Below are 15232 nucleotides of genomic sequence, written 5' to 3'. Positions count from 1 at the left end.
GAAAAGGTATGCAGAGATGTTCATTACAGCATTTATAAAAGCTGCAAGCAACCTGAGTGCCTATACTGTGGGGAAAGGGTTAACACAATCTAAGAAGCATTGGTTACCAGAGGTGTTGCATCAAAATCACCTACCAAACTTCCAAAAACCAGATTTGCAGGCTCACTGCTTCCTAAATCAGCGTTTCTGGGGTGAGACTTGGAGTCTATACTTTTCACAAGTTCCACAGAGGTCTCAGAGGGCTCCCCTGGTGGCTCAGGCAGTAAAGAGCCCACCTGCAATGCAGGAGAACTGGGTTTGATCCCTGGGTGGGGAAGATCCCCTGAAGAAGGGAATGGCAACCCATTCTGATATTCTTGCCTGGAGAATTCCCATGGACAGAGGAGTGGTGGGCTACAATCCATGGGGTCACAAAGAGTCAGACATGACTGAGCAACTAACATTTTTCACTTTTTCAGAGGTCTCTTGAGGCCCTCTATTGCACTGCCTTTTAAAAAGTCTACAAAGATCATATTATAACATAGAAAAATGCTTATCATGTTAAATGAAGAAAGCAGGCTATAAATTTATACAGAGTATTTAAAAGTATACAAAAACAAATGTCTCCCAAACAGTAGTATCAAATAGAGGACCAGTCACAGAGACATTTGTAGGATAAATGTTCATAAGAAAATTCTAATGACCAGACATTCAAGATGACTTAGAAAAAAACTGACTCTGTAAACATTTTCTATGTGTATAAATTCACAAATACTTTCTTTTTCTCATTTATATATAAGAAAGAAAGAAAGAAAGAAAGTGAAGTCGCTCAGTCGTGTCCAACTCTTTGCAACCCCATGGACTGTATGTAGCCTGCCAGGCTCCTCTGTCCATGGGATTTTCCATTTCCTGCCTTCCATTTCCATTTTCCATGGGAGTAGGTTGCCATTTCCTTCTCCAGGGGATCTTCCTGACCCAAGGATCAAACCCAGGTCTTCGGCATTGCAGGCAGATGCTTTACTGTCTGAGCCACCAGGAAGCTCATGTATATATAATCTTTGTTATTTTTTGCCACACCCTCATGATATTCAGTATCTTAAGTTTCTCAACCAGGGATTGAATCCACACCCCCTACAGTGCAAGCCTGGATTCCTAACCATACTTTCTAATGCAGTAAACTTAAGCTATTTTCAGAATATCTTAAGCTAAATTTTCTTACCTTGTACAGATTAAATTATACAAAGTAACTCGCTACTACTGTCTGCTGCTGTTGCTGCTGCTGCTAAGTCGCTTCAGTCGTGTCCGACTCTGTGCGACCCCACAGACGGCAGCCCACCAGGCTCCCCCGTCCCTGGGATTCTCCAGGCAAGAACACTGGAGTGGGCTGCCATTTCCTTCTCCAATGCATGGGTATGAAAAGTGAAAGTGAAGTCGCTCAGTCGTGTCCGACTCTTCGCGACCCCATGGACTGCAGCCCACCAGGTTCCTCTGCCCATGGGATTTTCCAGCCAAGAGTACTGGAGTGGGGTGCCATTGCCTTCTCTGATTACTGTTTAGTTTCATGATAACTAAATGGTAATAAATGGATAATAAATCCATTTCCGGATGTTAAAACAACTTTTTTTAAAGCTTTCTTTTTTTTGGCCTCAATGCACAGTTTGTGGGATCTTAGTTTCCTGTTCAGAGATTGAATCCAGGCTCTCAGCAGTGGAAGTGCTGAGTACTAACCACTGGATCGCCAGGGAATTTCCTAGATGTTAAAAAATTTTTAAAACCAAAATTAATACCTACCATAACTGTGTCAAGTTTTTTTACATTTTTGCTTTATGCTCACCTATAATAAGATTGATGTATTAGTTCTCAGATTTTCAGATTTCACAAAGTAAAATTTTTACACAAGCGTGGGGGAAGACGAAGGATACGATCAGAGGATAACAATGTTTCATTTTCCCAAATAAAGTTATAAAAAAACAACAATAAGCAATGATGATTATCTACTATCACTACCTGTTAAATAACAAAGACTATTTTAATAACTAAAAAAAGTAGGTAGGACATACGTTCAAAACAAGTAACAATTCTTTAAATTAAATAAACTTAGCTTTACAAAAAAAGAAACCTGCCTTATTTTTCTTGCTCCTTTCCCCCTTTACTTCAGACTAATAAAAATTCATCATAAACTGGGAAGCACTTGCCTACAGCAAGCAATATATGTGCACAGGGCTCAGAGGCCAGAGTCTAGGGCTCATTTTGACCATAATTATATACTATGTGGGCTTCCCTGGGGCTGCAGATGGTAAATACAATGCAGGAGACACAGCTCCGATCCCTGGGTCGAGAAGATCCCCAGGAGAAGGGAATGACTACTCATTCCAATATTCTTGCCTGGAGCATCTCATGGACAGAGGAGCCTGGTGGGCTATATATAGTCCATGAGATTGCAAAGAGTTGGACATGACTGGGGGACTAACACTGATATACAATGTGTCCAAGGTTCACTGTCCTCTTGGGCAGTACATAAAAATAATTTCTGACTTACCTAAAGCTTTAAAATCAAATATGATAACTTGTAAATCTTAGAAGTATAACAAGCAAGATACGTTAAAATTTTAGACGACACAAATTCAAACTGACAAACATCAAATGGGCAAATGGATAGATGTCATTATGTAGATGTGCATTAAACATAAAGTTTTAAATATTTTAATTTATTTTCCAAAACAAATTTCTTTTAGGCTTAAAGAAGTACTTACCTTCCATCTATTTCAAGAAAAACACAACCAGGAGTATGTGTTGTGGTAAAAATTCGTTTATCTGCTGGGATTTGAGGAGCTGTGAAGAAGAGAAAGACTCGTTTTAGAGACAAATATCTAATTAATTATCCACTTAACATATTAAAAAGGCAACAAACTCTACATGATACGACAGAAATCTCACTTAAGGGGCAGGCCTTTGAGCAGCCAAATCTAATAATTTTCATTATTAACTATATTTTAATTAGGTCAAAAGGTAAAACCTGTGGGATTCTCTGGTGGCCCAGTGGTTGCGAATTTGCCTTATAGTTCAGGGAACATGGGTTTAACCTCTGGTCCAGGAACAGCCCACGTGCTTCGGAGCAACCAAACGCAGGAGCCGTAACTACTGAACCCTCCTTGAGAGCCAGCCCATGTGCTACAGACTGAAGCCCATTCACCTGGCGCCTCTGCTCCACAGCAAGAGAAGCCACCAGAATGAGAAGCCCGCGCACAGCAACTAGAGAGGAGCCCCGCTTGCCACAACCAGGGGAAGCCCTCGCGGCAACAGAGACCCAGCGCAGCCCAAAATAATAAATACATTTTAAAAAAGTAATACCTACTCAAGTTAAACACAGAGAAAGTCTGTGTACATTGAAGAGTTTATTCATCCCAAGTAATCCAACAATGAAACCCAGAATAATTTAGAATTCAGGATGGAAATGTTTTATTATACTTAGAGGTTGCAAAATGTGGTCCACTGGAGAAGGGAATGGCAAACCACTTCAGTATTCTTGCCTTGAGAACCCCAAGAACAGTATGAAAAGGCAAAAAGATAGGACACTGAAAGATGAACTCCCCAGGAAGGTAGGTGCCCAATATGCTACTGGAGATCAGTGGAGAAATAACTCCAGAAAGAATGAAGAGATGGAGCCAAAGCAAAAACAACACCCAGTTGTGCTTGTGACTGGTGATAGAAGCAAGGTCTGAAGTTGTAAAGAGCAATATTGCATAGGAACTTGGAATGTTAGGTCCATGAATCAAGGCAAACTGGAAGTGGTCAAACAGGAGATGGCAAGAGTGAATGTCGACATTCTAGAAATCAGCAAACTAAGATGGACTGGAATGGTGAATTTAACTCAGATGACCATTATATCTACTACTGTGGGCAGGAATCCCTTAGAAGAAATGGAGTGGCCATCATAGTCAACAAAAGAGTCCAAAATGCAGTACTTGGATGCAATCTCAAAAACAACAGAATGATCTCTGTTCACTTCCAAGGCAAACCATTCAACATCATGGTAATCCAAGTCTATGCCCTGACCATTAACGCTAAAGAAGACGATGTTGAACAGTTCTATGAAGACCTACAAGACCTTTCAGAACTAACACCCAAAAAAGATGTCCTTTTCATTATAGGGGACTGGAATGCAGAAGTAGAAAGTCAAGAAACACCTAGGGTAACAGGCAAATTTGGCCTTGGAGTACAGAATGAAGCAGGGCAAAGGCTAATAGAGCTTTGCCAAGAGAACACACTGGTCATAGCAAACATCCTCTTCCAACAACACAAGAGAAGACTCTACACATGGACATCATCAGATGGCCAACACCAAAATCAGATTGATTATATTCTTTGCAGCCAAAAATGGAGAAGCTCTAAATAGTCAGAAAAAAACAAGACCGGGAGCTGACTATGGCTCAGATCATGAACTTATTGCCAAATTCAGACTTAAATTGAAGAAAGTGGGGAAAACCACTAGACCATTTAGGTATGACCTAAATCAAATCCCTTACGATTATACAGTGGAAGTGAGAAATAGATTTAAGGGACTAGATCTGATAGACAAAGTGCCTGATGAACTGACATTGTACAGGAGACAGGGAGCAAGATCATTTCCAAGAAAAAGAAGTGCAAAAAGGCAAAATGGCTGTCTGAGGAGGCCTTACAAATAGCTGTGAAAAGAAGAGAAGCGAAAAGCAAAGGAGAAAGGGAAAGATATAAGCATCTGAATGCAGAGTTCCAAAGAAAAACAAGGAGAGATAAGAAAGCCTTCCTCAGCTATCAATGCAGAGAAATAGAGGAAAACAATAGAATGGGAAAGACTAGAGATCTCTTCAAGAAAGTTAGAGATACCAAGGGAACATTTCACACAAAGATGGGCTTAATAAAGAACAGAAATGGTATGGACCTAACAGAAGCAGAAGATATTAAGAAGAGGTGGCAAGAATACACAGAAGAACTATATGAAAAAGAACTCTATGACCCAGATAAGCACGATGGTGTGATCACTCACCTAGAGCCAGATATTCTGGAATGTGAAGTCAAGTGGGCTTTAGGAAGCATCACTATGAATAAAGCTAGTGGAGGTGATGGAATTCCAGTTGAGCTATTTCAAATCCTGAAAGATGATGCTGTGAAAGTGCTGCACTCAATATGTCAGCAAATTTGGAAAACTCAGCAGTGGCCATGGGCCTGGAAAAGGTCAGTTTTCATTGCAATTCCAAAGAAAGGCAATACCAAAGAATGCTCAAACTATCGCACAGTTGCACTCATCTCACATGCTAGTAAAGTAATGCTCAAAATTCTCCAAGCCATGCTTCAGCAATACATGAACCGTGAATTTTCAGATGTTCAAGCTGGATTTAGAAAAGGCAGAGGAACCAGAGCTCAAATTGCCAACATCCGCTGTATCATCAAAAAAGCAAGAGAGTTCCAGAAAAACATCTATTTCTGCTTTCTTGACTATGCCAAAGCCTTTGAGTGTGTTTACCACAATAAAGTGTGGAAAATTCTGAAAGAGATGGGAACACCAGACCACCTGACCTGCCTTTGAGAAACCTGTATGCAGGTCAGGAAGCAACAGTTAGAACTGGACATGGAACAACAGACTGGTTCCAAACAGGAAAAGGAGTCAAGGCTGTATATTGTCAGCCTGCTTATTTAACTTATATGCAGAGTACTAATGATTATATAACAACAATGTATCTTGCTCCAGGACATGTTCCTCCTTCTTAACAAGCACCTTCTGACTAATCTTGTTATCTTAAGATGTATGTTATCTTAAGATTGTGTGAGTGGGTCTGATAAGACCTTTCTATTGTTTTGATCTTACTAATTTAAGAGGTATGTTGTGGGAGTGGGTCTGGTGAAAGTATTTAAGGCATTGGTAAGACTAGCAAGCAGAGCACTCTGTCACCTTCTGATGTCTATGTGAGAAGCTTTCTCTGTCCTTTTTCACTGTAATAAAGCTTCTGCTACACAAACATTCTTGGGTGATCAAGCTTGGTCCCTGATCCTGAAGCTAAATCTTCTTTGGAGATCACAAATCTGACATCGCTCACTGTAAGCTACCAAGATGTCAGTACAACATGGACATTTTTAATCTGTAATAAAGTTGGCGTGGTCAGTTCTGCTATAGCCCTCTTGGAAAACGCAGTTGTCAAACATTAGGGGATGATTTGGGCATGCTGCAATCTGCATTTGCTTAGGCAGGATTTCATTTTTAAGGAACACAGGTGAGTGTAGAAAAGAGCACCTAGTTGAATGGAGTCATTTAGGAACACAGAGAAGCCTGCACACACATGAAATATCTAGCTGCTGCGTCTGTGCACCAGGTGGCCGTGAGCCATGCTGTCCAACCTGGTGATGGAAATCTCCGTCTGATTTCAGATGACTTCCGTTCCAGCACTCATAGTAACGCACGAGCTGCGGCCCGTGCAACACCTGTGTCCACAGCAAACTGCAAGGCTTTTCCACAGTGAAGAGCTGCATTTATTGTAATATTTGTGCATTTCTTAGTCATTTATTATGTAATGCTGTGTTACCATTTTATGAGACTCCCATCTTATTTTGTGTTATTTTAAATTTTTAATGTACTGAGTGTTGTGCCCCTAAACTCATTTTCCCCTAAGCCCTGTGATTTGTGTGAATTTTTTTTGCACAGGATGATAAAGTCCAAAAAAGCATGTGTCATGTTACAAGCAGAATGGACTGTAATTTCAAAATATAATGAATGGAAGCTGCTTCTATACTGATATGTGAATTTAGCAATATAGTTACGCCATCAGAAAACAAACTACGCTGTTTACTTGGGGGGAGGCTTTCAAAACACTTAAAAAACCTAACTCATTCTTGTGGCTTCTCTGTGCAACAGTTTCAGTGCTCCTATGTGACACAGGACAGAAGGGAAAGACCACAGGATGGTCACCAGCAGAGAAAGGACAGGAAGTCTGTGTATCTGTGGCCAAGTCTGTGCTTGGACCCGGGGCCCTGCTTCCCTGAAGGAGACACCTGCACCGGAAGTCTAGGCCAGCAGACAGACGTCAGGCAGAACGGGCTCAGGGAAGAGGCGGGCTTGCACGGGCTCCTTTCTGATGCGCGGATGCGTCACGTCTGAGCTGAACGCAGACGCTCCTGGCTTACGTTGGTAACCCGAGTGCATCTTCTCCACCAGCAAGAGACAGCAGGGCTCAGCCTCCGCGAGGGCCGAGCTATGCACATCAATCAAGTAGGGGGTGATCCGGAATGGGCAGTAAGGCCGCTGCGGCTCCCCGGCTTCATCTCCGCTGAAGAAGGAAAGAGCGGTTAGTGCTGGTCATGAAGGGTCCACTTAGTCCAAGGTGAAACGTGGCCAGGGAAAATGTTCAGTAATTTTCAAGGAAGACATGTCCAAGTCTAAAACGTCTAAACGTATTTATTTACTTTTTAAAACTTCTTATTTTGTAGTCGGGGATAGCTGATTAACAGTGTTGTGACAGTTAGTTTCAGGTGAACAACAAAGGGACTCGGCCATACATATACATGTATCCACTCTTCCCCAAACTCCCCTCCCACCCAGGCGGCCACATCACATTGAGCAGAGCCCCCTGTGCTAGACAGTAGGACCTCCTTGGTTATCCATTGTAAACACAGCAGTGTTAAACAGATTGATTTTTAAAAGAAGGGAAACGTTACTTTAAATGTTTAGTACCCAAGGGCAATGATTTGTTATTCGATGAGTAAGAGGTTTTCTGGAGACCTGGCTCATCACTCTGAGTGTGAACTGGTCAGATTCCAGCATGACTGTCCACTCCTGCTGGGAAGAGAGACAGGCACAGCCGTCCATCTCATTTCATGTGTCTAAACCAAGCATCACATAACAGGGTCCCCTGGGACCAGTGCCCCCAAGCCAGCCCCCGGGCACCCCCTCCTTTCTACATTCTTGTTCAAAGGACAGACCCAGCCCCACCACTTAAAGTTGCCCCCTTGCCTGGTGCTGGCTTGGCATTCGGCTCAGCATCACCCAGTGCCTGGTGGGGGCAACAGCAGGGCTGGAACCCTCTCCGCCACCCAGCACAGAGGCTCCTGAGGGCGGGGAGGCTCTACAACGACCCCCGAGATGTCCATCCGGTTTGATTGCCCAGCTACCGGGAAGAGGTTTCTACCTGGTTCTAACCAAATGCCCCAGACTGAGGTTCACGCTCTGTTTCTGCCATCAAGCCTCTCCTCTCTGACCATCATGAGCCCGGATGCTCAGGTGGGGTATCTGCTCGCCCAGCAGACCCACACCTACACTCACTCCCTCCCGCTTTCGCGCGCTCTGCTCCCCTCAAACTCTAGCATCTCTGGCCACTTCTCTGCACTCAGTCGGGACCCTGCTTCCTAGCTCACCGCTCAGAAGAGCGCCCTCTGCTGACACTGACCTGCCAGCACCCGTACTTCTGCCGGTGGCTCTCCTACTTCTGTGAGTGCTTTTCTGGGGTCACCTGGTCCTGGGCTTCTCAACACCACTGATACATAGATGATCTGTGCATCTGTCTCTAGCCCGGCCTTCTCCCCTGAACCCCGGGCTCCTGGACTAACACCTTGCCAGCATCACGGGGCAGATTTCTAGTTGACATCTCACACTCATCCACAACTCACCGCATGTTCCCGCCCCAATCCCCTCCCCACCCCACCCCCACCCCCACCCCCGTCCAACTCTCCAGGCAGCTGCTCATCCTGCAATTTCCTCCACCCCGTACATGGCACCTTGAGCCAAAGACCTCCACATCACCTTAACTACTTTGTCTCACACCCCAAACTAACCCATCAGTATACACTGCTAAGCCTCCCCTACAGAAACATCCAGAAGATGCACAGTATCTCCACGTCCAGCCCCACTGCCTGGTCCAGGACCCACCATCTCCTGGCTACACCACTTCTGCAACGCCCACCCCCCCCCCGCCCCGCTCCAATCCCCCACCCAGCATAGCCTTTCATACCCTCAGTGATATTTCCTTGTAAGAAATGGAAATGCCCTGTCTCTACCCACTGGACATTCCTGAAGCACTGGTGACCCTGTAGCAGCCACTGCCCGAGGACCTGAATCTGCGGAGCAACCATCTCTGCTGAGCCTGGGATGACAAGTCTGCTACAAAGGAAGTGTCAAAACCAACGGCGACTCTCACCGGGCCAGGAGCTAACTTTGTTAGCCTAGTTAACCAGCAGCTCCTGCCGGCCACAGAGGAACAACAGGAACACCTGGAGGCTTGACAAGAACCTTACTGTTAGGACAAGACTCTGAAATAACAATGAAGGAAAGGATAAGAGAGCTGAGGAGAGGGGGCATGAGGTGGTGGAACAGATGACACAGGCCTGGCCACGGTTATTCGTGGAAAATGCAGTACCTATCAGTTCATTGTACTAGTTTTTATATTATTTTGAAAATCCCCGGAGTTTTAGAAATAATTAAGTGGCTACCCTGAACGAAACGTTTCACCCAGGAGTCAGAGTGTCCTATGGTCTCTGCCCCTGCTTCCTTGTCTTCTCCACCCTTCCTGTCCCCTTCCTCCCCAGAGCCAGGCGTGCTCTGCCCAGGGCCTCTGTACTTGCCCGGGACGTCGTCTCTCAAACACACTGCTTCCTCACCTCCTCCAGGGCTCTGGTCAGTTAGGCTTCTAACTAGAGAAGAGTTCCTTGACCACCGTGAATACACTGGCAACCTCTCCACTGCCCGGAACTCCCTTACTCAGCTCACTGTTCTACATGGAACTTAACTACAAATGACACATGTATATTTACACAGTTGTTTACTATTAGCCCCCATCCCTACAGAACACTAAGTCCATGAGGGCAGAACTTTGTTTTGGTCCTAGTACCTACTAGAGTAACAAACACATATAGCGCTTACTATCTGGCAGGCGCTGCTCTCAGATCTTCATGAACAACTCACCTGCGAGTGACAAGAGGAACCGGCACGGGCCTTCTCCCCTGTACCATTCCAGGATATCCCACCCCAATATTCGAATACTATTAGCTCAGGTCCCCCCAAGTCCATGGAGTGTCTGAATCATCTATTACAAGGACTTCTCTTCTCTAAATATCAAGGCCATTTATTAACAGTAACTTCAACACTAATGTTGGTGATTGCAATGTCATTTTAAAATGTTTTTTTCTTTTACTATGAAGGGCTCTCCCAGAGGCTCAGTGGTAAAGAATCTTCCTGCCAATGCAGGAGACACAGGTTTGATTCCTGGGAAGGGAATATCCCCTGCAGGAGGAAATGGCAACCCACCCCAGTATTCTTGCCTGGGAAATCCTACAGACAGAAGAGCTGGCGGGCTGGGGTGGCAAAAGAGTGACTGAGCGATCAAACAACAACAAACATTAACATGTCATAGTAAACTTAAAGTAGAAAAAATATCACTAATGAATTCTACCAGAAATCAATTACAATTAAAGTTCTGATTTCTTTTCTAGTTCTCTGTCTCTGGACCTTTTAGTGAAAGTCGCTCAGGCATGTCTGACTCTTTGCGACCCCACGGACCATACAGTCCATGGAATTCTCCAGGCCAGAATCCTAGAGTGGGGTAGCTGTTCCCTTCTCCAGGAGATCTTCCCAACCCAGGGATCAAACCTGGGTCTCTCAGTTGCAGGCGGATTCTTTACCAGCTGAGCCACTAGGGAAGTCTTTAAGTCTTCTCATAAATATACCTATCTTGCTTTAAGGTTGTTCAAAGTTGCAAAAATTAATTTTAAATGTGACTGAAAAACAAAAACCAAACAAAACCAAAAAAGCCCCAGACAACAGTGGGCTTCAGATCTGAGTGATCTTTCCGGTCTTTTCTCCTATTGCATTACTATCTACTTTTCTCACAGGTACATGCATCTTCTCAGTCAAAATATAAGAACTTCTTGCAAGAACCAGGTCTTGTCTTTTGTATCCACGGAAGACCTAGCTGAATACAGAAGAATCAAAATAAGTGCTAAATAAAATCAGAGGGGTAAACTTGGAACTTGGGATTAACAGATACAGACGACTATATATATAAAACAGATAAACAACAAAGACCTCCTACACAGCACAAGGAACTATATTCAATTATCCTGTAATAACCAGTAATGAAAAAGAATCTGAAAAAGAATATATATGTGAATAGTGGTGCTAGTGGTAAAGAAACCACCTGCTAAGGCAGGTGACACAAGAGATGGGGGTTGGATCCTTGGGTGGGGAAGATCCCTGGAGGAAGGCATGGCAACCCACTCCAGTATTCTTGCCTGGAGAACCCCATGGACAGAGGAGCCTAGCAGGCTACAGTCCTTAGGGTCGCAAAAAGTCAAACCCGACTGGAGCGACTTAGCACTAGCATGCACATGTGAATGGTAGCACTAGCGGTAAAGAACTCACCTGCCAATGCAGGAGATCTAAGAGACATGAGTTTGGTCCCTGGGTCAGGAAGATCCCCTAGAGGAGGGCATGGCAACCCACTCCAGTTATCCTTGCCTGGAGAATCCCATGGATGGAGGAGCCTGGAGGGCTACAGTCCACAGGGTCGCAAAGAGTCTGACACAACTGAAGTGACTTAGTATACGTAGATATAACTGAATCACTTTGCTGTACATCTGAAATACTGTAAATCAGTTCTTGTTTTTTCATGTGTGTGCTCATGTCCGACTCTGTGATGCCATGGATTTTATGTGGCCAACCAGGCTCCTCTTGAGATTCTCCAGGCAAGAATACTGGAGTGGGTTGCCATTTCCTACTCCAGGGGATCTTCCCAACCCAGGGATGAGCTATACATCAAGAAAAAATTAAAATATAATCAGAGCCTAACCCACTGCTCCTGGCCTCAGGAGCCCCCATACTCACCCAATCCTGCAGAAGAAGGACTTCACCGGTGCCAATTCATACTGTGAGGCCACTGGAAACAAAGACACCCATCAGTGTCCTGCCCTGGGTGGCTCCTCCTCAAAACATCACTAACCAAACAGGGCACTCTTTTAAGAGAGAGAGCTACTCTTAAAATAGGACTCCCCTCCCCTTTACCAAGATCTCATCCCATCCAGGATCCACCCAGGGCTTTCCTGCTGATCAGCAGCCCTCAGGAGAGGCCTTGAGAGCCACTGACGACGGCCTTTCCCTGTCATCTCCTGCAGTTCTGTCTCTTGTTACTACACCTGTCCGCACTCACTGCCTTAAACATCAACGTAGTCATCCTGTGACACAAGCATTTTGCTGGTGATATTCCATGCCATGGTAATATTGTGGACATGTCTCAAAAACTTGGAATTTAGACTACATGGAGCTTTTGGGTGTAGGATATATAGTACTTTTTTTTTTTCATTGTATTTTCTTTCCTTGGATAAATTTCCCAGAGCTGTGTACCTAAACAATATGATCATTTCATGACTCTCATAATATGTTAGCAAACTAAGTTCTAGAAAATGGTACCAGTTCAGTGTCATTAATAACATTTTCTCGGGACTTCCCTGGTGATCCAGGGGTTGAGAATCCGGCTTCCAATGCAGGGGAGTCAGGTTTGGTCCCTGGTCAAGGAACTAAGATTCCACTCACTGCAACTACTGAGCGCATGTGCTCTAGAGCCTGTGCTCTGGACAGGAGAGCCTTCGAGCCACAATGAGGACCCAGAACAATGGGAAGAAACTTTTTCCTCACAACTCTTATGCCAAAGATTCTGCTTCAGTTTTATAAACTTTTGCATTTATTTTACTGATTTATAAGGAGATAAATCAGAAACCTTTAAATTTGCCCATCTTAGAACACAGTAGGAAACTGAATCTATTCTCAAGTACTGCTGATTACTTTTGTCTGGTACATCTCCCTAATTATATATCTTGAACATTTGTTCACTGAACAGTCCCCAGCTATAGAAACCAAGGAAATGTTTTTTAAAAATACACTGAAGGAGCATTTACAATGAGAATTCTAAAGACCCAAAACACCAAATATAGCCCAGGCATTTATAACCCTGAGGGAAGGATCATTAGCAAGACTCAGAAACTGAACTTCTGAACAATCAAGAAAAATGTTTATGACTTTTAAAAAACCTCCAGTTTAAAAGTAAATGGACCAATGACCAAATGATCATAACTCATGAAACTATAACAGTTGCGGTCCCAGAATTCTGAAACCAGAAGTTCTTACAGAATATCCATGAGAAATAAATGAAAGAACTTGACAAAGTGAGCTGCACTGATGGCTCAGAGGTAAAGAATCTGCCTGCGATGCAGGAGACACAAAAGACATGGATTCTATCTCTGGGTTGGGAAGATCCCCTGGAGAAGGGAATGGCTACCCACTCCAGTATTCCTGCCTAGAGAATTCCATGAACAGAGGAACCTGGTGGGCAACAGTTAAAAGTGACGCAAAGAGTCGGACACAACTGAGCACAGTGAGAAAAAGAAATGAAAAAATAAGGTAAAGAAATTCATTTCTCTAAGATGTCCTGTTGTTGCAACATAAAAACTGTTTCACCCAAGGCTCATATAAATCATGGAGGAATTAAAGCAAGAGAAGGATGTTTCAAAAACATCCTTAGAGTTCTGATCTGACTTTCAGATCAGATGGGAGCCAGGCTCAGATGGGAGCCATCCTGTGGGGCCACTTTCAAGTGCTTGGCTTTGTCTGGGGCAAGGTTTCCTGCTTTAAGGTGTGGTCCCAGCAACCGAGCTGTCAAAGGGGCTCTGGATTCACGTTGTCAAGGTGAAGGCCAGCTCCATACTGACAGGCAGTGTGACACTGGCACTTCTGTGACTGTGGCAGCTCAGAAATGGCTCAGCTCTTGACTGTGGGGGACCTGACTGACACCCAAACCACCAGCCCGTGCACTGAGAGGCTCTGAGATAGGACCGCTCCATCCAGATGCCAGGATCCTCCAGCGTGTGGAGCTTGGACCCCCTTTGGGTGCCTGGCCCAGCTGCTCTCTAAGCTGCACTGCAGCCCAGGCTCCTGCCCTTAGCCCTCCTTTGCCCTTGCTCCTTCCAGCCAGGCCTGTAATGCGGGTTGAGGGCTCCTCTCAACCCCCACTCCATAATCATAAGTACCCTGCTTCTAAGCAGACCCAAATCAACACAGTTACTGTGTCGGTCCACCGGAGAAATCTTTGTGAAGGTTAACTGGGTTACTCCACTAAAGCATCAAGAAGGGATCCTGACAACCAGTAACCACTCAATAGATGACAGCAGTAAAGATAAGCCTTTATGCCGTGGATGCTCCAAACATCCCCAGGGCTTCACTTACCCACTTTACTGCTAGGTCCTCTCGGCAACCCTGTATTAACAGGCACATCAAAAACTAAGATTCTCATTTTACGATGAGAAGCCAGGTGGTCTCCAAGGTTCACGTGTCCGGTCGCTAGGTCACGTCTCTTTGTGACCCCATGAACTACAGCACGCCAGGCTTCCCTGTCCTTCACCATCTCCCAGAGCTTGCTCAAACTCTTGTCCATTTAGTTGGTGATGCCATCCAACCATCTCATCCTCTGTCACCCCCTTCTCCTTCTGCCCTCAATCTTTCCCAAGATCAGGGTCTTTTCCAATGAGTCGGCTCTTCGCATCAGGTGACCAAAGTATTGGAGCTTCAGCTTCAGCATCAGTCCTTCCAGTGAATACTCAGGACTGATTTCCTTTAGGGTTGACTGGTTTGATTTCCTTGTAGCCCAAAGGACTTTCAAAGAGTCCAAGGTTCATGAAGGGACATAATTCAATTTGAAACTCAGACCTTCAGATTCCGAGCTTAAAATTCCTTGCACATAAAAAATACTGCAACTCTACTGTAAGGTGAACTCGCCTTTATTTATACATCAGGCATCTGAATTCACTGCATTCCCCGGGAGTCCTCAAACACAGAGAGTCAGCCTATGGGATCTCAAACAGTAGATGGGCACCCACGGTCACTTCCACACCTGGGCTGGAGTGTGCAAGTTCTTGTTGCTGAAGCTGTGTTCTAAAGAAAGAGTGGTCAGCTCCTTCTCAGAGGTCTGTATGACAAATCTAAGTGGAAACGTGCTCCAACACTGGGCCAGACTTGACAGCCACTGAGTTTATACAGCTTCCTATGTCCTCTTAATGTTCTCCGAACTCAAAGGAAGGAACAGAAGGAGGTAACACGTGCATAAGCCAGGAACAGTGTGGGGGCTAAAAAATGGCTCTTGGGGAGAGTCTGGATCCTTGGGGTGCTGGGAGCCATTATGGGAGATCCCGCCCATGACGAGGTCATGAAAATACCGGACAGCCAAGGCCATCCGGGACCCCATCCATG

The 15232-nt window shown here is 44.7% G+C and overlaps 1 protein-coding gene across 1 annotated transcript in view; it reads right to left on the bottom strand.

Moving 5' to 3' along the window:
- Nucleotides 1-15232, bottom strand: part of PER3 (period circadian regulator 3) — a 70594-nt gene that overhangs the window by 47191 nt on the left and 8171 nt on the right. Inside the window, 3 exon segments of the mRNA XM_070474237.1 lie at nucleotides 2733-2811; nucleotides 7135-7277; nucleotides 11822-11873. Coding sequence (XP_070330338.1) covers nucleotides 2733-2811; nucleotides 7135-7277; nucleotides 11822-11873 — 274 coding nt within the window.

Source organism: Odocoileus virginianus, chromosome 11 (assembly GCF_023699985.2).
Source record: "Odocoileus virginianus isolate 20LAN1187 ecotype Illinois chromosome 11, Ovbor_1.2, whole genome shotgun sequence".
Lineage (NCBI taxonomy): Eukaryota > Metazoa > Chordata > Mammalia > Artiodactyla > Cervidae > Odocoileus > Odocoileus virginianus.
The sequence above is the reverse complement of the archived record's forward strand: the minus strand, read 5'-3'. Positions and strand labels throughout refer to the sequence as shown.